General features: G+C 50.8%; 6 protein-coding genes across 6 annotated transcripts; 3 read left to right on the forward strand and 3 right to left on the reverse strand.

Annotated features, from left to right (window-relative positions):
• Positions 1-294: 294 nt before the first annotated feature.
• On the forward strand, positions 295-1,859 carry BDQ94DRAFT_150330 (pyridoxal 5'-phosphate synthase subunit PdxS). The gene is made up of 3 exons (XM_026767561.1): positions 295-601; positions 670-852; positions 920-1,859. The coding sequence occupies exons 1-3, from the start codon at positions 485-487 to the stop codon at positions 1,547-1,549; spliced, it is 930 nt and encodes a 309-aa protein (XP_026622495.1). The 5' UTR covers positions 295-484; the 3' UTR covers positions 1,550-1,859.
• Positions 1,860-2,675: 816 nt separating this feature from the next.
• BDQ94DRAFT_150331 (uncharacterized protein) lies at positions 2,676-2,921 on the reverse strand. Its single transcript, XM_026767562.1, has one exon. The coding sequence runs from the start codon at positions 2,887-2,889 to the stop codon at positions 2,707-2,709; it is 183 nt and encodes a 60-aa protein (XP_026622496.1). The 5' UTR covers positions 2,890-2,921; the 3' UTR covers positions 2,676-2,706.
• A 1,072-nt stretch (positions 2,922-3,993) lies between these two features.
• Positions 3,994-9,120, reverse strand: BDQ94DRAFT_161974 (importin 13; the record flags this gene model as incomplete). The annotated part of the gene is made up of 6 exons (XM_026769470.1): positions 3,994-4,685; positions 6,198-8,199; positions 8,263-8,439; positions 8,482-8,749; positions 8,811-9,001; positions 9,058-9,120. The coding sequence occupies 6 exons, from the start codon at positions 9,118-9,120 to the stop codon at positions 3,994-3,996; spliced, it is 3,393 nt and encodes a 1,130-aa protein (XP_026622497.1).
• A 1,195-nt stretch (positions 9,121-10,315) lies between these two features.
• BDQ94DRAFT_161975 (uncharacterized protein) lies at positions 10,316-17,976 on the forward strand (the record flags this gene model as incomplete). The annotated part of the gene is made up of 18 exons (XM_026769471.1): positions 10,316-10,391; positions 10,460-10,519; positions 10,621-10,786; positions 10,840-10,901; positions 10,959-11,180; positions 11,314-12,188; positions 12,253-12,337; positions 12,385-12,429; positions 12,492-12,654; positions 13,967-14,382; positions 14,474-14,647; positions 14,698-15,686; positions 15,746-15,862; positions 15,912-16,352; positions 16,406-16,541; positions 16,597-16,742; positions 16,830-16,937; positions 16,993-17,976. 18 exons carry the CDS (start codon positions 10,316-10,318, stop codon positions 17,974-17,976), a joined length of 5,265 nt encoding a protein of 1,754 aa, XP_026622498.1.
• A 149-nt stretch (positions 17,977-18,125) lies between these two features.
• On the reverse strand, positions 18,126-18,726 carry BDQ94DRAFT_150343 (uncharacterized protein; the record flags this gene model as incomplete). The annotated part of the gene is made up of 1 exon (XM_026767563.1): positions 18,126-18,726. A coding segment is annotated over exon 1 (155 nt), but the record flags the coding sequence as incomplete, so codon positions are not given.
• A 287-nt stretch (positions 18,727-19,013) lies between these two features.
• BDQ94DRAFT_83280 (putative extracellular cellulase CelA/allergen Asp F7-like) lies at positions 19,014-20,636 on the forward strand. The gene is made up of 3 exons (XM_026776647.1): positions 19,014-19,832; positions 20,156-20,253; positions 20,326-20,636. Exons 1-2 carry the CDS (start codon positions 19,093-19,095, stop codon positions 20,229-20,231), a joined length of 816 nt encoding a protein of 271 aa, XP_026622500.1. The 5' UTR covers positions 19,014-19,092; the 3' UTR covers positions 20,232-20,253; positions 20,326-20,636.
• The last annotated feature ends 1,507 nt before the right edge of the window (positions 20,637-22,143 follow it).

The following is a 22,143-nucleotide window of genomic DNA, read 5'->3' on the forward strand; positions in this document are numbered from 1 at the left end:
ATACACACGACCTGCATGACCAGACGTGACCAGCATTACGATACGCCAAGGTGGAAAACCGCGGGAAATCCAGAAGGCCACATATCACGTGACAAACTCTATAGGCAGCGAGGGAGGGACAGGCGGGCGGTGATTGGCTGCCACGGCCGCCCTGCGAACGACGGCAGGAAAAAGTCGGCCGCCGCGGGGAAAAAATCGAGGGGTAGAAAGCAGGAACCGGCACTGGTTGGTCCAGACGCTGCTGGTCGTCCCCGCGGAGGCGACCGGGCGGCGTTACTGATAGTTCAGTACGGAGTACTTAGTAGTAGTAGTTTCTCGTCGACCGTTGACTCACTCCTGCCTTTTCTTTCTCTCGATATTCTCCTCCTTCTTTCTTATCCTACTCGCTTCCTCTCCATTCTCTAGGGTGCCTACATTCCTTCTGGATTTCTTTTCTCGTACATACTCTTGGTCTTCATCCCATTGAATCTTTCTTCCCTCCGCAATGGCTTCCCAGCAGAATGGCGATTCCAACGGCACTGCCAACACCTTCACTCTGAAGGCCGGTTTGGCTCAGATGTTGAAGGGTGGCGTGATCATGGATGTTGTCAATGCGGAACAGGTATGCCTCTACATGGGATACTTAAGCTCAATTTGAGTCAGTCATTGCTAACATTTGAATGTCAACAGGCTCGCATTGCTGAAGAGGCCGGTGCCGCCGCTGTCATGGCTCTCGAGCGTGTCCCCGCCGACATCAGAGCAACGGGTGGCGTGGCTCGCATGTCCGATCCCGGCATGATCAAGGAGATCCAGAAGGCCGTCACCATCCCCGTTATGGCCAAGGCTCGTATTGGACACTTCGTTGAGTGCCAGGTAAGCTACAGTCAACAATTCTCTCACGGCTGTCCGTTTCGCCACAGACTAACACACCGTCCACTAGATCCTCGAAGCCATTGGCGTCGATTACATTGACGAGTCGGAAGTCCTGACCCCCGCCGACGACGTCTACCACGTTACCAAGCACAACTTCAAGGTTCCCTTCGTCTGTGGCTGCCGCAACTTGGGTGAGGCTCTTCGCCGTATCTCTGAGGGCGCTGCCATGATTCGCACCAAGGGTGAGGCCGGTACCGGAGACGTCGTGGAAGCTGTCAAGCACATCCGCCAGGTCAGCTCGGACATTGCCCGTGCCCGTGCCATCTACCAGTCCTCTGCCGACTACGAGCCCGAGCTGCGCCAGTTTGCCCGTCAGCTGGAGGTTCCCTATGAGTTGCTCCGTGAGACGGCCGAGAAGGGTCGTCTGCCCGTGGTGAACTTTGCTGCTGGTGGCGTTGCCACCCCTGCCGATGCGGCGCTCATGATGCAGCTGGGCTGCGATGGTGTGTTTGTTGGTTCCGGTATCTTCAAGTCTGGCGATGCGAAGAAGCGCGCCAAGGCCATCGTGCAGGCCGTCACTCACTTCCGCGACCCCAAGGTTCTGGCCGAGGTGAGCGAGGGTCTGGGTGAGGCCATGGTGGGCATCAACGTGGCGCAGATGTCCGAGGCCGACAAGCTCGCCAAGCGGGGATGGTAAGCGAGGATCATTCTAGAGGCTTAATTTCATCGCGGGCGTTGGAAAAGCTGGTCTACTGTGTTTTTGTACACTTGTGTTGCATTTGCTGCCGTCGAGGCGATTTGTCTTAGTACATTGTTGATATGAGCCATGAGCACATGATCTACTATCCTTTGAGTAATAGAAATGCGGTGGTTAGAGGGAGTTTTTATTTTAGACTTTCTCACTTTCAGGTTCCTTGGCGCACTTCAGCGTTCCACAGTAGATTGATCGTCTGACCTGGCTATAGCCAGCCAATTATCTCACACATCTTTGAGGAAAAAGGGCATCTGATATAATCATCTCGAACACGTACCTTGGGAGACGATCATAATCATAACAAAGGAGCTACCGGAGCAACAGCCCAACTCCGTCTTCCAGGCTAGCGACGGCCCGGAAGGCGCCCTCGGCTTGCCGCCGATCCGCCGATAAAAGCGCGCAAAGACCCATCCCCCCGGTGAACAATTGACTCACCTTCGTGTTCGAACCCCAAAAGCACGCCAAGAAGATTCCACTATCTTTTGTTGAGTTGAGGACAGGGGACCCATCGCGCCCTCTCTTGAGTCTTTGACTGACATTGATTATTCAAATGATCCGCCGAGCCAACGCCGATGAAAGTCTAGGCAAAAAAAATTACTTCGATTACCATACCTAACATAGCACCTTACAGACGGGTAATCTGCATTGACAGCTCTTACTATACCGCTAGTTAGTAATACGGCTACTTACTCCGTAAAAGCAATGCCATACCAACCAATTCTCGGTCATGTGCCTTCCGGCTTGGAGAAATCACTCTGTAAAATTGCTGTAAGCCTGTATGGCTGCTACTAGGGCCACTACTAAAACCCCCCAAGACTGCCTTCTTCGAGACTAGTACTAAGTTCCTCAGGCCGCCACTTCCTTCTATCCTACCTACTACGTTACCGAGTATGGAAGGCACAAAGTACTACAGCATAGCATGAACATTAGTAGTAGAGAGTAGTTACTAGAGCTTATACTTTACACGATCCTTCCACTTCTTAACTTCTATTCTGGTCACTCTCTATGCATGATAGTCCACTGCTATTCGGCTTATCACTCAATTGACACCGTTCCCGCGTCGTTCTCTCTTCACCAATACAAATAGTCTTTAACGTCTTCTAGTATACGATGAATCTCGCCGTGATTCCTATGATCCCCATCACGCTCACCGCTCTGATTGGGATCATCACTATCCCTATACTTTTCCTAGCTTCAATCCCCATTGCATTATTCGTCTTCGGCACGGCCATATGCGGGTGTATCGCGGTTGTCGTATTTGGCCTCTTCTCGATGTTCGTCATCAGCCCCGTGCTCCTGGTGGTCGCGGCTATAGTGTGGACCTGCGTGATCGCCTATAGGTCGTGCAAATTAGCGTTTGTGATTATATTTGGGCTCGTCGTCGATAGGTTGTGGCCTCCCGGGCCTTTGCCAGATAGCTTGGGCTAATGTCAGGGCAGTCTTGGATGAGTTTACTACCAGGAGGCGTTGTGAAGAGGGAGGTGATTCACAGGAAAAGGATTGCTGATTGCTGGATGGACCATAGAGGGATTAAGTATGGACATGGTGGTTTTGTATCACAGTTACTACTAGCGATGGAGTTGTGATGGTGTTTATCGTGTTTTTGTACTAGATAGTTCATGGGAATCGTTTACTCTCCATCTCAAATCATTCAAGATCCATTTTGCTGTTCTTTTCTTTCTCTTCCCACACACAACTTGCACTCATTTACCGCTTCAGAGCCATAAGTGTTTCAAAGTTCATCATCGAGTCAATTCTTTACATCATCATGGAAAGCAATCCCGTCTCCTCAAATACCACACAGTCACCCTCATGCTGCTCCGTCTTCATTATCAAACATCCACACCAAAGACAAAAATAATAAAATGTCTCTCACTATCCCAAATCAGTCAAGAGAGGTTTTCTTAAATGCATCCACACTACCAGTCAGTCACAACCCCTTCATCTCAGACTACAAAATAAGAAACTAAGCTGATCGGTGTCTTTCCTACTGAACTTAACGTCCCAGGGCCCTGTACTCCTGGCGAGTCTCTACGGGATACCAATGATAATCATTGTTCTTGGGGTTATTTCCGGTATCGGTCACGCACTAGCCGCTTTCTCAACACATGCCATGGATATAGTTGTTTATGCCTGGTTGTGGTTCATGATGAGTATGCTGATCATGTTCGGTAACTTCTCAGTACTACTAGAGAGGTTCCGGAGACTTGGGAGATGATTGAATGTCGGTGAATTAGTTCGGACTACAACAGATGGTGTAGGGAAAGGTTATTGTTGTTGTTATTCTTATCATTGTTATGCTATCCAACAGGCTTTGGCTAAAGTAGTAATCGAGACGTTCGCAGGACATTCCTAACGGATAATAGTAGTGTCAATTGTTTGAACAGCTAATGCGTTTCCGCCCATTTCACCCATCGACGAATACAATCGTCCACCCGTTTCAGGGATGTCTTCTCCGCCGTGATCTCAAACCACTCACGATGCTCCCGTCCGCAGTCCGCACATTTCCCTAGGTCGCGGATCCGTACGTCCGCTAGCTCCAGATGGATGAGCCGTTCCACACGGTGGACATGGGGCACTTTGCGTCCCGGGACAAGAGTTGCCGTACTATCATCACCGCCGCCACCGCGTCGAGATGGCGATGGTTGCGGGGTGGAGGGCGTGTAAGGGTAGTATCGGATCAAGGTGAGATGATGGCTGCATTGTCGGCTCCACTCGTTGAGTCGTCGCTGCACGTTGTTGGCCCGTCCAATCTTTAATCGGAGCGTGCCGGGGCTGTCATGAGTTGGTGCAGATGCTAAGGCATTGAGATCACGGGCGGTCCGAATGGCATCGCTTACGCGGCGGTCACGACCTGGGGAGGAGGTCGGCGGCATGAGGTTCGAGGCTACCTCTGAAGAAGGTGGTTCTTTGGACTCAGATGTCGACGGTGTCATCCAAAACATGTAGATGTAGCCTGGCTCGTCGGCTTCCGAAATAGGCTTGGCCAGCTCTGCGGTGAGGTTGGAGGTCGTCTCCGGCGTAAGGCCAGACGGAATCCAAGAAAGAATGTCGTCATCAGTTCCTGAAGAGGAAGAGCCTGGTTTACTGGGCCGAACAGGCACCTGGTGAGGAGACAGGGATGGGGTTGGCGATGACAGCTTCCCAGCGGGCGCTTGTTGCATCTCCGTTGGAGCATTGACCGGCCGCGACGGCCGGATGTCTTCCTCCTCGATGACCTCGAAGCAGCAGCATATAGTCCGTCTGGTCCGCTTCTTTGGTGCTGGTTTCCGCTGTTTGCGACGCTTGTCTGAAGTCCCTGCGTCGTTAAGATCCATCAACCCTAACCGCTCCATTAGAGTGTCGATACTGCCACGAGGCTTCAACCGCGAAGGATAGGGCCCGCTGTTCACCTGCGAAACAGGCACTGCCTGATCTTTGTGCTGCCAGCAGTACATCGCAGAGAGGTCTGTTTGTTGTGGCTTTGAAGCCGGTGTATCTGATGGCGATGGAGACGCCAGAGCACGGCGACATGGCCGCCCGTTGGAGGTAACTCCGCGACAAGTTGTGGCCGGATCAAGCGAGTCTGTGCGACCCAATACGGCTTCTGGCGTATTTGCAATGTGAGGCATGGTGGGAGGTTATGCAGCGCTTCAGCAAAGAGCAAATAGAGTGGAATAAGCGTGGGAAAGAACAGGCAAGAAAGAGCGCGGCAATATCACCAGGCATGTTTAGAAGCAGGCCAGCGACAGAATTCCGAGGTTGAAGGGCTTTATTTGCCCATGGGCTAAGGGGGCAGAGACCCACATCGCGTTATATTTACAGCCGATCAACCTAAATTAGCATCTGGCGAAAAATCGAGGCGACACCTGAAACCGATGCCCCATACGGAGTAAAGTGTCGTGCTGCCCCTTACTTTGTAGGGCCAAGCATGCACCGCCTCTGTGGCTGAGGTAAAACGAGGCGCACAGGCCAGTTTGGCCGACTGCCAGGTCATCGTGTCTGCGCAACTTGCATCAGTTCCACGGCCATGATCCTATGGGGGCTTCACACATGCGTACACATGAGCAGCGCTTGTTGTCGTTCAGGGTGGCGACTCACTGCATCATTCCCTTTACAGCCTCACTTTGGACTTATAGTATAAGCATCCTTTTTTTTCTTATATCTTTTTTACTCTGGTTGATCCAATGCTAGCGACTTGACTGTATTCCACTCCTGTCCCCATCCTGTTCCAAACCGCAGCCGGATAACTTTATTATCTACCCAACGTAGTCGAAACTCACTCCCCGACATTTGACCCAGAACGTGCGTGTCAACTGACTGGTTTGCGCTCTGGCACCCCTTGCCGCTAGCAGTGACGCAAGGAAGCGTTGCCTGTCCTCGGGCGACGTAGACGCGCCTTGATGTTGGTTGGAAGTGCCATTGCTACCTAGATCGTCCAGCGCCGCGGCGAGGTGGGGGCGCGCAGCCCCTTGTTGTTTGAAGATGAGCTTTCGAAGCACCTCACAGAGATGCTCTAGGTCCGACCGCGCGCATCGCCCGGCCACTTGACTGATCAGGATACGACAAAGAGCTGGAAGACACTGCATGATGGCAGTCTGGATAGACCCACCGTCGCTCGGAAGCGTCAGCACGTTGACCCAGAACTGCGAGGCGGAGCGGAGCGGAAGTGGTTCAGGCCCTCGCAATGACAGGAGAGTGAAATTCAAGACAGCTTCAAGGACTGACGGCCGTGGAAGGTCACCCCCATTGGATGAAGGAGCCTGGCTGGCTTCTTGGGGCGGCGTCGTGAGCGCAAATAAGAAAGGGTGATATTTGGGGAGCAAGCGTGTGAGGAAGTCGATGCCGCTATTGGCGACTTCGGGGTCATAGTACTCAGGCTTCTCATGCATCCAACAGAAAGTGTCATACACGTGCACTATCAGCGCAATCGTTTCGTCACGGATTCGCTGACAATGTGAGCTATGAGATGCAAGGAAAGATGAAGCCGTACCCATCACTATGTCAGTACCAACACTACCTAGAGGTATGCTCTTGACGAAGTTGACAGTTACCATTGGTGGGAAGACATATGGCCCTGTATTTTCAATATAACCAGCCTTCAAGATGTCGCATGCGGCTTCGATCATGGTCACATCGACAGGGAAATCGGTGATGAGCAGCTGCATGCATTGCATGATCAGGCTCTGAGACACGGCGCCACTTCCCGTATTCCAGAATGTTGGCGGGTAGGGGTCACCATCTCCATGATCGTTCGACTCCAGGTTCACCTCACCGTCGGTTCTTAGGCCTTTGCCAATACTTGCGACGCAGCGCAGCACAAACTGACCACGGGTCTGAGCCTGCTCCACTAAACCGCTAACCGCCTCATCACGGGCCGCCTCTGCCTGCCCATGGAAAAATTGGAGAATCCGTTCAATGACTTGTGACTTTGCTTCATCCGTAGGCAACGTTTGGATGATGGCAGCGATTCCTTCCAACACCTTTTCCATGGTATGAGTAGTAGCCGTGGGTTTGAAGCGGAAATGCTCGAACTGGTCAATGAAGGCTGGCAGCTCTGAGGTGAGAGCATTGCGGCATGATTTACAAAGATATGCGATCGATTTGGATGCTGTTGGCGCACACGAGCTAACATCGAGAGATGCGAAAAGAAACGTAAGGACGCGAGGTAGCAAGGCATGCGTGCGTTCAAAGTACGACTGATACTTTCCCAGCATGTCCACCAACGTCTGACGTGGTTTGTCTGGGATTAGCACTCCATTTCCTTCGCACAGGCGAGCAAAGTCATCACAGAAGAAGATCGAATTGAGACACTCGTCAGCGTGTTGGTTTTCATCGACAGCCTCCGAAAGCTGAGCAATGCAGAATATCGCAGCCTCAAACGTGCGCCATTCCTGCTGTACCAGTGATACTCTTGCTCGCTCTTGAAAGACCCGGACAAGCTCCACCCCCAACATTGGGTAGATGGCTAGGAGGAAGTCGCACACGTCGCGCCGAAATGAACCGAACTCACTACGGTCATCATCGCCCCAGCCTTGCAGCTCTTCTGGGCTAGGGAACTTCAGCTTTTCAAAGCAGTCCAAAGCCGCTTCGGCCAAATTCCTTTTAGCAGGCTCAAGACTCGTTTGATCTTCCAGGTCCGAATATAAGTCCTGGAGGTCGTCGGCAACTTCTGTCCACCACTCTAGAACAAGTGGCGAGGCCGGATCGTCCACCGCTGCATAGCCAGGAGCCCTGAACAGCGTGTGCAAAAGAGTAAGCATTTTAGCATGCTGTGGGTCTAATTGCTTTGTCATAAGATCTCTCTGCTTCAACGTCGCATAAGCCAAGAGAAGATCCAAGAACGTCATATTCTCGTCCTCAAAATCGGCCTCCATAAGTGACGCGACGTGCGCAGTCCCAAAATCACTGACAACATACTCCATAATTGCAGTGAGATGATCCTGGGTGAAGATACTGTCACGCCAGTCTATCAGCTCGACCACAACCTGTGTTGCGGATTTCGCAAGTCCAGGTACTTTCATGCTCTGAATTATGTAAGCCGTCGTAGAGGCCAGGTCCAAGACAGACAACGAGTCACGCAATTGGATTGCGCTCCGTACATTCATCCACGCCTGGGATGTGGTCAGATATAAGGTGCAACTGAGAAGCTAATAAAGTTTGGAAACAAAACCTACTTGATATGAGTTGATAGCTTCTGTGCCCAGGGCCTCATCTAATGCCGGAATCCCAGAGGCGTGCTGCCGCATAATATGAGAAAGAACATAGTCAACGACAGAAAAAGCGTCCTTGACATTTACGTATGTATGGTGTTCCTCTCGGCTTCGTCTTGGTTCTGAACTCCATCTGTGAATCTCCTCGGCGAGGATGTTTGAAAAATAGAGCAATGAGGTCACATGACGCTCGGACATAGCAGGGAGCACTGCATCCCTCAAATCGATGGACTTGCAGTACTCTTCTGAGACATGTTTCCCGTCTGCCAGTGATGCTGCCAGATTACAGAGTGCTCTTGACCAGGGAGCGTTGGGTTTCAGGAATATGGTTGCGAGGCTTGAAGCCAACTTCCGTATGACCAAGGGTCGCTCGCCTCCATTGACGAGAAAGACATAATGATCTATCAGCCGTCCTAGAAGCTCCTGGGCCTCCTCAGGGCTTAGACTTTGCCTGAATGAGTCGTCTGTCAGCCACGGCCACTGGCGGAAATCGGGGCTCGTAAGGAACGAACCAATCATGATTAATCTTGACCGTGAACGTCAAAGCACCAAAGAACCTTAAGTCCGTGCTGCTCTCACTTAGAAGCTGATTAGCAATGAGCCATGCTTGGGGGCTTTTTTGAAGACTCTGTAGGTGCTCTTGGATGGCTTTGATCTTGGCGGGGTTCCCAGTATTCCCCGGATCATAGAGTTGGGACACGAGCTAGAGATAACGATGCCTTAGTGGTTATTCGATTCATCAACAAGCAGCAAGCGTACCGATTTTGCCTCATTGATGAGGAATTGCGCGTCTAGGGCTTGGCCTGGGATGTCCACAGACATGGCCGAAACAATGAGGGCCTTGTTTAGGCTGGGGAACTGTCACTGGCGCGATATAGATTGGTGAGAGATGGTGAAAGGGGTGTCACGTGCTGATAATGCTATCACGGAAGTAGCAGGCGGTGAGTCAAAGAGGAAGGTGGGATGCGAATGGATGATGGGTCAGAGTGAGACAGCAACGAGAAGAAGGGACACCAGAGCTATACGGTAGTGGGTTGGTGTAAATAACACCCAGATCGAAAAATGATGAGGGCAACAGTTTGGTTCACACTGGTGAATTAGGTTAGCACCAGTTAGTGTAGTCATTCACTTATATCAACTGTAGTGTGGTGTCATAGCTTCACCACCACATCCGGCTGATCATGCAGCGACTGGAATAAAAAAAGAACCCCCAACAGACAAAGCTGCTTTTAGACGAGTAAGGTCAGCAACAGACCGAACGACATGTAGGGATAGTCATCTCGTGTGGATTATTTATGACTGACTCTCTGATATATCAACTATTCCCTAGTTACCAGGTTTCCAGGTGTGTTGAGGCCTAATAACCCAGCCAGCTACTCGACCTATCACTGGTATCTATCTACCCGACCGGAATGAACGGCGAGATAAAATGACGGTAACGACTGGTAACTTCCGTCTCCTTACCAGCCGTGGCAATAATTACTTACTACTCAGTACGTACTAGAGATTCCGTCCCACCGCCCACCAAACCGGAGCTCCAACGGAGAGCTCTTGGAAATTACCCACTTCCGCGTCTCTCCCACGTCTCAATGCTCGGCTACTGCTGCTGCTAGTCTACTTAGTAGTGCTACTTGTGCTTATCGTCCTTCTAAGTCGTTTGCTTTCTCCACGTCTAAACTTTTCCAGCTTCAATCTTACCTGCGCACACGACCTCCCTATCGGAAATTCCAGCTATAACTAGCTTGGTGCCCCTCCCCACCTTTCCTCCGCCTCCCCCTCTACCTTGGCCCTTGCTTGCTCCGTGCAACCTTGAGAGCTGTGTTCTTGGAGTCTTTGGATCCAGGGCCACCTTCTGCTCGGACACCTGCAGCTTCTTCTTGCACATCCTTGCCAGTCGATGCTCTTTTCTCACCCTCCAATTCGCCTTGCTTGGACTTCAGCTTTCCAATCGGCTCGCAAGTTACCCCTGCCCCGTTCAAGGCTCTTCTCCAGCTCCGCCCCGCGCTTCATCATCAATATGGAGACTGTGGACACGTCGGAACGCCTGACCAGGTTAAGGCAGTTGATGCAGGAGCGTAAAGTGGATGTTTACAGTATGGCATCGCCGAACCCAGTTCACTGCTGTTGTTTGTTGGAAATTTTATACTCACTGAATTCAAAGTTGTTCCCTCGGAAGATAGTCATCAGTCCGAATACATTGCTCCATGTGACGGCCGTCGAGGTTAGAATTTCGCTTTCCGCCCTTTTCCAGATTCGGATTTTATTCGCATTTGCGCCTTGTCTCCCTCGCCATGTAACTTACGCTTTGCTTTCTTCCGATAGAATTTATCTCGGGCTTCTCCGGATCGGCAGGAACTGCCATCATTTCCATGACCAAGGCGGCACTATCGACAGATGGCCGTTACTTCAACCAGGCTTCGAAGCAGCTTGACAGCAATTGGGCGCTTCTGAAGCGGGGCGTTGAGGGATTCCCGACCTGGCAGGAATGGTATTGAAACCTACCATAAGAGAACATAGGATCGAAAACTGAAATGGTTCTAGGACTACAGAACAAGCCGAGGGAGGAAAGGTCGTTGGAGTCGATCCAGCTCTGGTTACACCTGGTAAGCAACGTCACGGACCTTACGGCGAAGATCGATCCAGACGCTAAGATCTTGTAGCGGGCGCCCGTAGTCTTTCAGAGACTCTCAAGAAGAATGGCTCATCACTCGTGGGCGTCGAACAGAACCTGGTCGATCTGGTCTGGGGTAAAGACCGACCGGCTCCTCCAAGGGAAGCGGTGAGAGTGCACCCTGCGCAGTATGCGGGCAAGAGCTTCCAGGAGAAAATCAGCGACCTGCGCAAGGAGTTGGAAAACAAGAAGGCGGCTGGCATTGTTATCTGTATGCTATGTCTTTTTCCAGACCCGCTTTGTGTGGTGGCTAACGAATACAATAGCGATGCTCGATGAGATTGCGTGGCTGTTCAACCTGAGAGGCACCGAGTAAGTCTAAAGCCCCCCCCCCGTCTGCTTAGTTCTTGAGTTCGCCCTTTACTTCATGCTAATGGATTTCAGTATCCCATACAACCCAGTGTTCTTCTCATACGCCCTCATAACCCCTACTACCGTCGATCTCTATGTTGACGAGGACAAGTTAACGCCGGAAGTGAAAGCTCATCTAGGCCAGGATGTCGTCATCAAGCCGTATGACTCTATCTTCGCAGATGCTAAAGCCCTTAGCGAGGCGCGAAAGCAGGATGCGACGGGAGCAGCCCCCAAGTTCCTACTGTCCAACAAGGCTTCATGGGCTCTCAGTCTTAGCCTGGGAGGTGAAGAGCAGGTTGAGGAGGTCCGCAGCCCTATTGCTGATGCCAAAGCCATCAAGAACGATGTGGAACTTGCGGGAATGCGCTCTTGCCATGTTCGTGATGGTGCGGCCTTGATCGAGTACTTCGCTTGGCTCGAGAACGAGTTGATCAACAAGAAAACAACCTTGGATGAGGTTGATGCGGCAGACAAGCTGGAACAGATCAGGTCCAAGCATGATCTGTACGCTGGCTTGTCCTTCGATACTATCTCTTCCACAGGCCCGAATGGAGCAGTCATCCATTATAAGCCAGAGAAAGGAAGTTGTTCCATTATCGATCCAACAGCCATTTACCTCTGCGATTCGGGTGCCCAGTATCTGGATGGCACCACTGATGTAACTCGGACGTTCCATTTCGGAAACCCCACCGATTTGGAGAAGAAAGCTTTCACACTGGTGCTCAAAGGTCTCATTTCCATTGATACTGTAGTTTTCCCCAAGGGCACCAGTGGATTTGCGCTTGATGCTCTCGCTAGACAATTTTTGTGGAAGGAAGGCCTCGACTACCTCCACGGTACAGGCCACGGAATCGGCTCTTATCTGGTCAGCACCGCAAAACAGAGCCCCTCGCTTATGTGTGGTGCCATATAGCTAACGGTGTCGACAGAATGTGCACGAGGGACCCATGGGTATTGGTACCCGTGTGCAGTATACTGAGGTCCCTATCGCTGCGGGCAATGTTATTTCTGACGGTAAGGATCGTTGATACAGATAAAAGGCTGCTTGCTGACAGCACCAGAACCTGGATTCTATGAAGATGGAAAGTTCGGCATTCGTATTGAGAGTACGTCAAGACTATCACCCCTCTTCCGCGGCTTTTCTACGGTTGACTAACACCATACTCAGATGTTATCATGGCGCGCGAAGTGCAAACGACTCATAAGTTCGGTGAGAAACCATGGCTGGGCTTCGAGCACGTCACCATGGCTCCGCTGGGCCGTAACCTGATCAACGCAACCCTTCTCAGTGAGGATGAACTCAAATGGGTGAATGAATATCATGCAGAGGTGTGGGAGAAGACTCACCGCTTCTTCGAAAACGACGACTACACACGCAGTTGGCTCCAGCGCGAGACTCAGCCTATATCCAAATAGACTGGTTCGACATACCGCGAGAAGAAACGACCAGCACGAAGATTGGAGGGCGTCTTATGCTGATGGTAATACATATGCTCTCGTCTCTCTTTCGCTACTAGGCTTGATAGGTGCGTTGGAGAACATGCATACATAATCATGTATCTAAGCCGTTGGGCTAGCCCATGTTGATTTTAGAAATTACCAAGTCCGAAGAAAATCTTATGAGAGCGAGAATTCAAAGTTCCTGGTGGTATGGGCCCTATGTGATGATGCCTGCATCCGTTGCCTTTTAAATTCCGACTGGCATTACAGTAGAGAAGAATGGCCCTTCAGAGACCGACTAGATCCCTTGGCCAATAACGCAAAGTCTCAAGAGATTGCACGCTCACATGATTAGGAAAAGAATCAATGCTTACCAGGACAGCAGGGCAACGGATTCCCATGTGGGTCACAACCCTCCATGATGTCGAGGGACATTAGCTCCCGCTGACAGAGCCAATCAGTGCCAGTAGCTGTGCTGCTGCCCACATGTAACTAGTCTACTAACACAGAAGATAGATAAGCAGGTAGGTATAAACCTGAATTGCTCCCCATGAAAAAGGTCTGCTACACTAGGAAGTTAGATTGATGAGATAGTACAGTATGGAATAACAAGGGCATATGCCTACCTTGGATGGACTGTAGTCATCACACCGAACGATCCAACAAGGCAAAAGATACTCTTTTGGAGGACTTTCATACTATGTGCTCAATTGTAAGACGTGCATCAGGCGCAGTGTACAGGACCTCATTTACTTTAAAGGTCTTATCTACATACACATGAGATAGAATAATTGTAAGAAAGATCAATAGGTTCTGCACCCTTGTCAGGCCTGTTTGCTGCGTGGTAGAACTACTACTAGTACGGAGTACATAGGACAAGCTAGGCGGTAAAAGAAGGAGACCGCCAACCCCAAACTGCCGCTTCTATCTACAAGCTGACACCTTCTCCGCATAGCATCCCGGACCTACTATTATTGTTCCCCTCCTCTTCGGTCTGAATTGGCATTGTTTCCTCTCTAGCTCTGAGCTCAACCCAGGTGATCATGCTAGTATCATCTTCTACTTGACTCATTACGACAACACCAATACCAATACATTATCATAACTCCACCTAGGCTCTCGAACAGCCCGTAACCTTGCGCTTCGCCAGCAAAGCCTCGCCTCCTAGTTACCAGCTTCCCCACGAATTGGACTCCAACGAAGACAGTTTTCTGGTATGAGTGGCAGGAACCCTTACGCAAACGGATACGGATATTCCGATACCAGCCGCTATGACCGCGGTGATGGTGGATACGGCGGCAGCAGTAACAGCCTTGGGATGAACGGCTACGGAGGAGGCAGTGCGGAGAGAGAGCGTCGCCCAGGTGGATACGGTGGCTTCTATCCAGAGCCTTCATCATCTTCCTTGTCACCGGGACAGTCACCCGAACGACGACGGGAAAGACAGGAAAGAGATGGTGACCACTCATCGTCGCGATCGCGCACAAGGGACGGAGAGGCTGATAGGAGGGCACTCGGTTCTCGGGATGGGCGCCCTCGCGGAGACAATAGCTGGTTAGGGAGTAATAGCAGCGGCGAGAATGTTACCGGGCATGCGGCGGGTCCCCAGGCCATCGAAGGTTCGGATTGTACCTCTTCTTTCTCTTACCTTTCGCCAGGGGAGGCATGATTGAACAGAAGCATGCTAACACTACTGGCTCCCCGTCATAGATGTCCTGCAAATGGTTCAACGAGAATGGGACTTTGTGGCCTCCGAAAACTGTGTTCCTGTACAAGTCGCTTTGCAGTTGATGGATACCAGTACCTTGGGGAAAGCCGATCGCGAGCCGGATTTCATAAGAATCAATGATAAAATACAAAGGACATTGAAGTCCGTTGTCAATGGTAAGCCGTTGTGCCCCTCATTTGCCTGCACGCGATGCTGAAGTATACAGAACATCACCAGGGTTTCAATAGTTCCATTGGTACTTATCATAAGATCCAGTCAAGCATACAGAGCTCACAAAGCCGAGTCCGCACATTGAAGATCTCGCTGGAAGAGGCGAAATCCGGGTTGTTGTCGACTAAGCCCGAGTTGAAGGGATTGGCTACGTCGTCACAGAAATATGACGACATAATCCAATTATTCAGCCAGATACAAGAAATTCAATCTTTGCCCGAGAGACTAGAGTCACGAATTTCGGACAAACGATTCCTTGCGGCTGTGGAGGTATTGCATAACGCTTTGCGGCTTTTGCGGCGCTCTGAACTCGAGAATATTGGAGCTCTCGCAGATATTCGCGCCTATTTTGGAAACCAAGAAGCATCTCTTACGGACATTCTGATAGAGGAGCTACACGACCACCTCTACCTCAAATCCCCCTACTGTTCAAGCCGCTGGAAACCACCAGCTGCTGATGGTGAAGCAAATGGGGCCCACCCTTCCAGCTGGACTGGAACAAGCTCATGGGAGAGACCCGTTTATGCATTTCTTGGGAAGTTGGACGCATCCACGCCTATGGTCGAAGATGCTTCGCGAAACCCGGAGGCCGACACATTTTACTACATACAACTGCTGATAGAAGCGCTAAACAAGATGGGACATTTGGACATCGCAGTTGATAGGATAGAACAACGCCTGCCTGTTGAACTGTTTGCCGTTGTTGATAAAACTAACGCCGAGATTGATGCAAGGTATCCAAACAACACCCGCGGCTTTGCCTCACAAGATAGCAAGTCAAATCTGCCGACAGATATAATCGAAAAACGCGGTCATGTCCTATCCGAGTTTCTGTGGACCTTGTATGCTAAATTCGAGGCTATTGCTGAAGGTCATCGTGTTGTCCATGATGTTATTGCAGCTATCGTGGAACGCGAAGGGATACCAAAGGGCAGTGCGCTCGCAGGTGGGTTCAAGGAACTTTGGAAGCTTTACCAAAGCGAGGTGCGTGAATGGACTCTGCTGTGTGCTTGTTTGACTGTCTCCCTAACCACATGAACAAGATCCGGTCCCTCATGCATGACTACCTGGCGACGGATGGAGAGTCATCATTCCGGCCTCGGCTCGAAGAGACCGAAGCGAAACGACAACTTTACACAGGGCAGAGAGACAAGAACAAGGTGCGTGCTATGACCAAGACATGCTTATTTTATCGCTCACTGGTCTTAGAAAATGTTTAAATTGTCCGAAACGGATCATACTTCCGAAATCCAAGCCGAACAAAATGAGTTGGACGAGATTCTCAGGTCTTCTGTTCCTGGCTTGGTCACCAAATCAAGCCAGAAAACCGCTATCATTGATGCATCCGACGCTAGACAAGGGAACTCGGGAACTGGACATAAGATCCTCATAGAGCCAAGCGTTTTCAACATGAGCCTCCTTCTTCCTCCTTCACTATCATTCATTCAGCGACTGAAGGAAATTGTACCTGTGGATTCCGATATTGCCATGAGTACATTGACTTCCTTCCTAGATGACTTCTTGGTCAATGTTTTCCTTCCTCAGCTAGACGAAACCGTGACAGACCTCTGCACTCTTAGCTTTATCTCGCCGGATGCTTTCACAGAGGACCCTCACTGGTCTGGAGTCTCTCCCCGGCCGGTCTTCAGGGTAATTACAATCCCACACGGCTTCTTAAATATTGCTAACATCTGGACGCGCAGGGTACGGTCAAGTTTATGTCGATTATTCGAGAATTCAGTAAAATGCTGTCTAGCATCCCACATGATCAAGCTTTCACACAGCTTCTCCTTTCGCAAATAGTGACTTACTACGACAAGTGTTGTGGATGGTACAAAGGTGAGATATCCGTAGCCGGCATTCTTCGTTCGTTCTTCTAATTTGCAACGTCCAGCGATCGTGACCAAAACATCTCCGCGAGACAATGGAGAAGTCCGACTGAAGGCTGCTGCGCGTCATGCGGAATCAGGCGACGTTCATGACATTATCACTGAGTTATGGAACGGAGTGACCGAGAACAAGCGGGAGCTCGTAGACAAGGTAGATAACAACCTCCCCGTACCAAATCATCCTACCAGGAGTCTATGAAGGGCTTTCGTTTTGCAAGGCTCGCGTTAACACCAACAGGAAACCGACATTCTCATTACTTCAACGAATGAGGTTCCATTGGAGCCATACGATATCATATCTGACCCCAAGACAGTCGTATCCTTGTCGCTTCTTTTCAACAGTATGGTTAGTTGAGGCGATAAGTCCAGATATCTTCGATTACAGAAGCTAATTGGTACAGCAATGGTTCGCAAGCCATCTTGCTCAGTTACGTCAAATCACACAGCCAGCCTCGGATACGCGACAGGCTGAGTCCCGACCAGCTAATCGCCGCTGGACTCTAATTGGTGCCATGAAGCCAAAGTGTGAGGGCATCAATCAGCCAGTTTATCTTCCTTTGAACCAAGAGACAGCGACTGTGTTCGATACTACTCTTCAATCTCTCCGCGATCTTGCATGCACTGCTCTCTTCGCCCTGCATGTCGACATCCGCTGCGGCATCATCCACATGCTGAAGCGGACAATGGAAGGCCCCAAGCCCCGGAACACACGAAGCTCGGAACCCACTACGCCATCTCCAAGCTCGCTCGCCAGTTGGTGGCACATTCTCTCAAACCAGCCAACTGCTGCGTCTCCTACGGTGCTTGAGCTGAACAATGACTTGATCGCGTTTGACACCAACATCTCGTCCTACCTAGGACCATCTGAGCGATGGTTCATCACGTCTGGGCTTGCTCGGTTCATCGACCGTACTTTCGTCGCGAACACCTGCCATATTGGGGCTATGAACGAGAATGGCGCGCTCCGGCTCCAGTTAGACGTGCTAGTGCTGCAACAAAATTTGAAGAACATCATCATAGACCCAACAGATGGTGTACGGAAAGAGGACAGTTCTAGCCCACAGCAGAACAGTGAGCAGATCGAGGTGGTTGCTCTGCCTCGTAGCGCTAAATTCCTTGATTGGTTCCTGGAAGGTGCGGAGAAAGCCTTGGACTACGCCAAGGACGAGAAGGAATCCTTTGCAGCCCACGGAGACCAAGCGCTGGCCGCTGGTAATGGCGAACCGTTCACGTACGATGAACTCAAGGTCCTCATTGACCTTTGCTTTTCAGATATCCTCCTCGGCCCCCGAGGCGCGGAGAATCGGGAGGAGTTCATGGCAGCAAAGAAAGCCAGTGCTGATGCGCTATTGAGATTAAACGAGGTAATGTGGGATTCCAAGTGACGGGTAAATTCTTTGCGGCTTTACACCAGGGTTGTGCTGGAGACACAGCCCACAATGGAGGCCATGCCTGGACGCTTATGGCTTTCCGATCGTGGACCCTACCTGATTAGAAACAGTTCAAAGCTAGACAACATTTGCAACAGTATCAACGGAGATTATGATATTTTTGATAAAGATTATTACTGAGATTTTTTGGTGAACGAACACCCGGCTCAAAAGACCCGACCCACTGCGGGATGCCGCGGAGCGGATGGATCCCTCGTTCATTGCTAGACTTCCGTTGGTTGATGGTTCTTTTTGCCGCCATCAGCCCATGTTTTCCACTCCCTTTTACCTATCTAACCCTGGACTGAAAGTGGCTGGCCAAAGGTGAGTCCGGCTTGAACATCCCTGGAGCTCCCAGTTAGGCTATTGGCGGCTTGTTGCAGGGGGGACAGTCGGCCCCAACGTCTTACTAGCCTGCCTTTTCTCTGGCCGTTGGGTGATTTCCGAGCAGTGGGTCGGGCCCGTGTAGTTTAATTACTCAATATCGGAAGCCAGTGATGTTGGCCAACAGCTAAGACCTGCGGAGCAAAGGGAAGACCCAGTGGTCGCGCTGCTCCATCGGTTCTGCTCCGATTCCCTGGCCTTTGAAGGTGGTGATCCACGCCCGGCGTTTCACTTTGCGATCTCATTTCGCGGTGCGCGAACGAAATCGCTGCTGCCTTCCCTCGGGCTTATGTGTCATTAAAGTTATGGCGCTAATCAGGGCAAATCCTTACGAGTGTTCATTTCGTTAGATTGATGGTTGCTGATGGATCACACTATTCTGGCTCTGGGGCCAGACGCCCCGAGTGCTCGTTCTCCTGCTCCTCGCCTCTTATTATCCTACGAGGTTCCTTTCTTCAGTGTCCTCTCTCTTTGTCGCTCTTTTGCCATTCTGTCTGGAACAGCAGATTTTACACCCCTGGGATTTGAAATCCTGTCCATTCCTTACTGACCATTGTTGTGTTGACTGCACGTCCTGTCTTTACTGTGATTCCACGCCATTTCTTGGCCGGCAAAGAGAGAAAGACATCCATTCTTTATTTCATTTCTTGGCACCTTGTCTGAGACACTTTTCTCCATCTTTCAAACATGAAGTATCGATGCCTCGCCTCTTTGGGCATTGCTGCCCTGGGTGCCGCTGCGACGGTCTCTGCCAACCCACTGCTGAACCGCGAAGCTGAAGGTCAATGCCCCCAAGGCTACACCCAGAGCGTCTACTACAAGACTATCACCCTCCAGCCCTCCTCTACTGCGTCAACTGCGCCAACCTCTACGCTCGCCAATGCAGGGGAAGGCCAATGTCCCGTTGGTTACACCCAGAGCGTCTACTACAAGACGATCACTCTCCAGCCTACTTCAACTGCATCCGTCGAGCCAACTTCTGCTCCCGCTGTTGAGCCAACCTCGACCCCTGCTGTCGAGTCGAGCTCTACCTCGATTGATCAGGTTACTACTCTGCACTCGTCTTCCACCTTTATCGTGACTGAGGTCGTGACTGCAACCCCTGCGGTCGCCACCACGAGCTCCGCGGTCGAGAGCGCTGCACCAGTTGCCACCACCCCCTCCGCTGCCGAAGCTTCCCCTGCTGCTGAGACTAGCACTGCTGTGGAGGCTACCTCTTCTTCCTCTTCCTCGGTCGTTGAGGTGACGACCAATGCTGCTGCCAATGCCGCCGCAACTACTGCTGCCGCTCAGCCTACCCCTGAGGCTGTTACCACTGAGGTTGCAACTACTGAAGCTGCCGCGACCACCGAAGCAGCTGCCCAGCCTAGCCCTGAAGCCGCTACCACCGAGGCTGTTACTACCCAGGCTGCTGCTGCCGCTGCTACCACCGAAGCTGCCACTACCCAGGAGGCTGCTGCTGCTGCTACCACCGAAGCCGTTGTTCAGTCTACCGCTGAGGCCGCTACTACTGAGGCCGCCACTACCGAAGCTGCTGCTGCTACCCAGGCCGCCGCCACTACTGTCGAATCCAAGTCTACTTCTACTAGCTCGACCGCTGCTAGCGCCGCGACCTCGTCTGCCTCCAGCTCCAGCTCTTCCACCTCCAGTGCCCTGAGTTCCGAGTACTCGGGTGAAGCAACTTTCTACGGCGGTAACGTCTCGGGCGGAACCTGCTCGTTCACCGAGTACACCATCCCCTCTGGCCTCTTTGGCACGGCCCTCTCCTCCCAACGCTGGGACAACGCAGCCGAATGTGGTGCCTGTGTCGAGGTCACTGGCCCTAGCGGTACCAAGATCAAGGCCATGGTAAGTCTTATCTCCTAAGCACTTCCCTACGCGCTTTTGTTCCTTTCGTTCCTGTCTCTAACAAACATCAAGGTTGTCGACGAATGTCCCGAATGCGACTCCAACCACCTCGATCTCTTTGAGAGCGCCTTCTCTGAACTGGCCGACATCTCTAAGGGCGTTATCAGCATCGACTGGGAGTACGTTGCCTGCGGTATCACCTCCCCGATCGAACTGGTCAACAAGAGCGGCACCTCCGCCTACTGGTTCGCCATGCAGGTCGTCAACTCCAACCTGCCCGTCACCAAGCTCGAGGTCAGCACCGACAGCGGTAGCACCTGGCAATCTACCACCCGTTCCTCCTATAATTACTTCGAGAACCAGAGCGGTTTCGGTACTGACACCGTTGATGTCCGTGTCACTGCCGAGGGTGGTTCTCAGATCACCGTCAAGAATGTCAGCGTCTCGTCTGGCTCGTCTGTCACTGCTTCCTCCAACTTCGAGTAACTTGGTGATGTGATTTAACTAACTGGGTGTCTGCGATGATGGGATATGATGTTGTACTCTTTCTAAAGTTATAATTCTCTGGGGGTGTGTGCCGGGATTGGTCATGCCTCTGCTTCTTTGGTGTATTAGCGCTTTGTTTGAGGGCTTCTTTATACAAATCTTATAAACTTCTTGTATATACTTTTTGAGATGCTCCTTAGGTTGCCACTATTACTGCTTATGTCTAAGAATGGCACTAACCCTGCCATCAACCGCACCTCGTCGGAATAGTCCTTTCTATCTCGTCTGCTTTACATCCTTGGTAATATCGTCTACAACCCAACAAATCCTCATCGTGTCTAATTCATTTCAACTCACTGCACAACATGTCTCCAAACCACACTACTTACTCAGCATCACCATTTCCCCTTTTCTTCCAAAGTACCTACCACAAGAATGCAATTAAAAAAGCCACGCCCTGTCTTCCTCCATCGAGCGGGAGATACAAACATGCAAATCAATGACCGATGAGCCAGCCCCACCTCCAGCCTATTGGCCTATAAAGTCTCTCTTCAATTTGATTTATAGTAAATAAAAAATCAAGTTAAATGTTTGGAAAGGTTAGACAACTATCGTCATCAATCAGACCAATATTTATTACACAGGCACACATCGCATGCATGAAAATGTAATCACGTGATAAACAGTTACCAACGCAAACAACCAAATACAAGACCGAAAAAGTAAACTACTGAATAAGCGAGACGATCTGGACCATCTGGGCTAAATGACAATGACCTGAAGCAGTGAAGTCATGTGTGGTTGAGATTATCTAGCCTGCTGACTGGCAATATCTTCTTACTACAAAGCTATGCATGGGAATGGTAGTTGGTACATAATAGGTAGTTGCTAGTAGTTGGTAGTAGTCAATGGTGATGGGATCATTCATGTATTACTTTACTAGGTGAATGGAGTTAGGCAATGAGAATTACTTATGCCGATTGATGGCCACGCTGTGGGGAAAATGGAGCGGATGTGAACGATTGGGGGCAAGGATGCAATGATGTTTATCTGTGTATTTATAAGTACTAGTACGAAGTGATGAACCACAACAATGTTAGAAATCTAGCGTCATCAATATATTCAATTACGTATGTGCTGCATGTGATCTATTACTCTATTGGTTCTATTGCAGGCAGGACCTTGCATCTGCTGGACAAATCACTCTTATGTTTGATTCCTTATCCGATATCTGCTCTGCTCACTAAATCATTACTAGAACCATACGGAGATCAGACTTGAAATGAGCTTGCATTCCGATAACACGCCGTGGTGTCCTAGGCTGCATGGCCATCGGATCATCCACTCCCAGCCATAGTTTCGCCGTCCCATCCTTAAGAATAGCATACAGAAAGAATCACAGCA

Source organism: Aspergillus welwitschiae (assembly GCF_003344945.1).
Source record: "Aspergillus welwitschiae strain CBS 139.54b unplaced genomic scaffold BDQ94scaffold_36, whole genome shotgun sequence".
Lineage (NCBI taxonomy): Eukaryota > Fungi > Ascomycota > Eurotiomycetes > Eurotiales > Aspergillaceae > Aspergillus > Aspergillus welwitschiae.

What these genes read in the sequence shown, in the direction of transcription:
- BDQ94DRAFT_150330 (XM_026767561.1), top strand. Translation starts at nt 485, where the DNA reads ATGGCTTCCCAGCAGAATGGCGATTCCAACGGCACTGCCAACACCTTC. An exon ending in ATGTTGTCAATGCGGAACAG is followed by an intron (nt 602 to 669) that starts GTATGCCTCTAC and finishes GAATGTCAACAG; the next exon opens with GCTCGCATTGCTGAAGAGGC. An exon ending in GACACTTCGTTGAGTGCCAG is followed by an intron (nt 853 to 919) that starts GTAAGCTACAGT and finishes ACCGTCCACTAG; the next exon opens with ATCCTCGAAGCCATTGGCGT.
- BDQ94DRAFT_150331 (XM_026767562.1), bottom strand. Translation starts at nt 2,889, where the DNA reads ATGACGAACATCGAGAAGAGGCCAAATACGACAACCGCGATACACCCG.
- BDQ94DRAFT_83280 (XM_026776647.1), top strand. Translation starts at nt 19,093, where the DNA reads ATGAAGTATCGATGCCTCGCCTCTTTGGGCATTGCTGCCCTGGGTGCC. An exon ending in GCTGCTGCTGCCGCTGCTAC is followed by an intron (nt 19,833 to 20,155) that starts CACCGAAGCTGC and finishes CCTCTGGCCTCT; the next exon opens with TTGGCACGGCCCTCTCCTCC.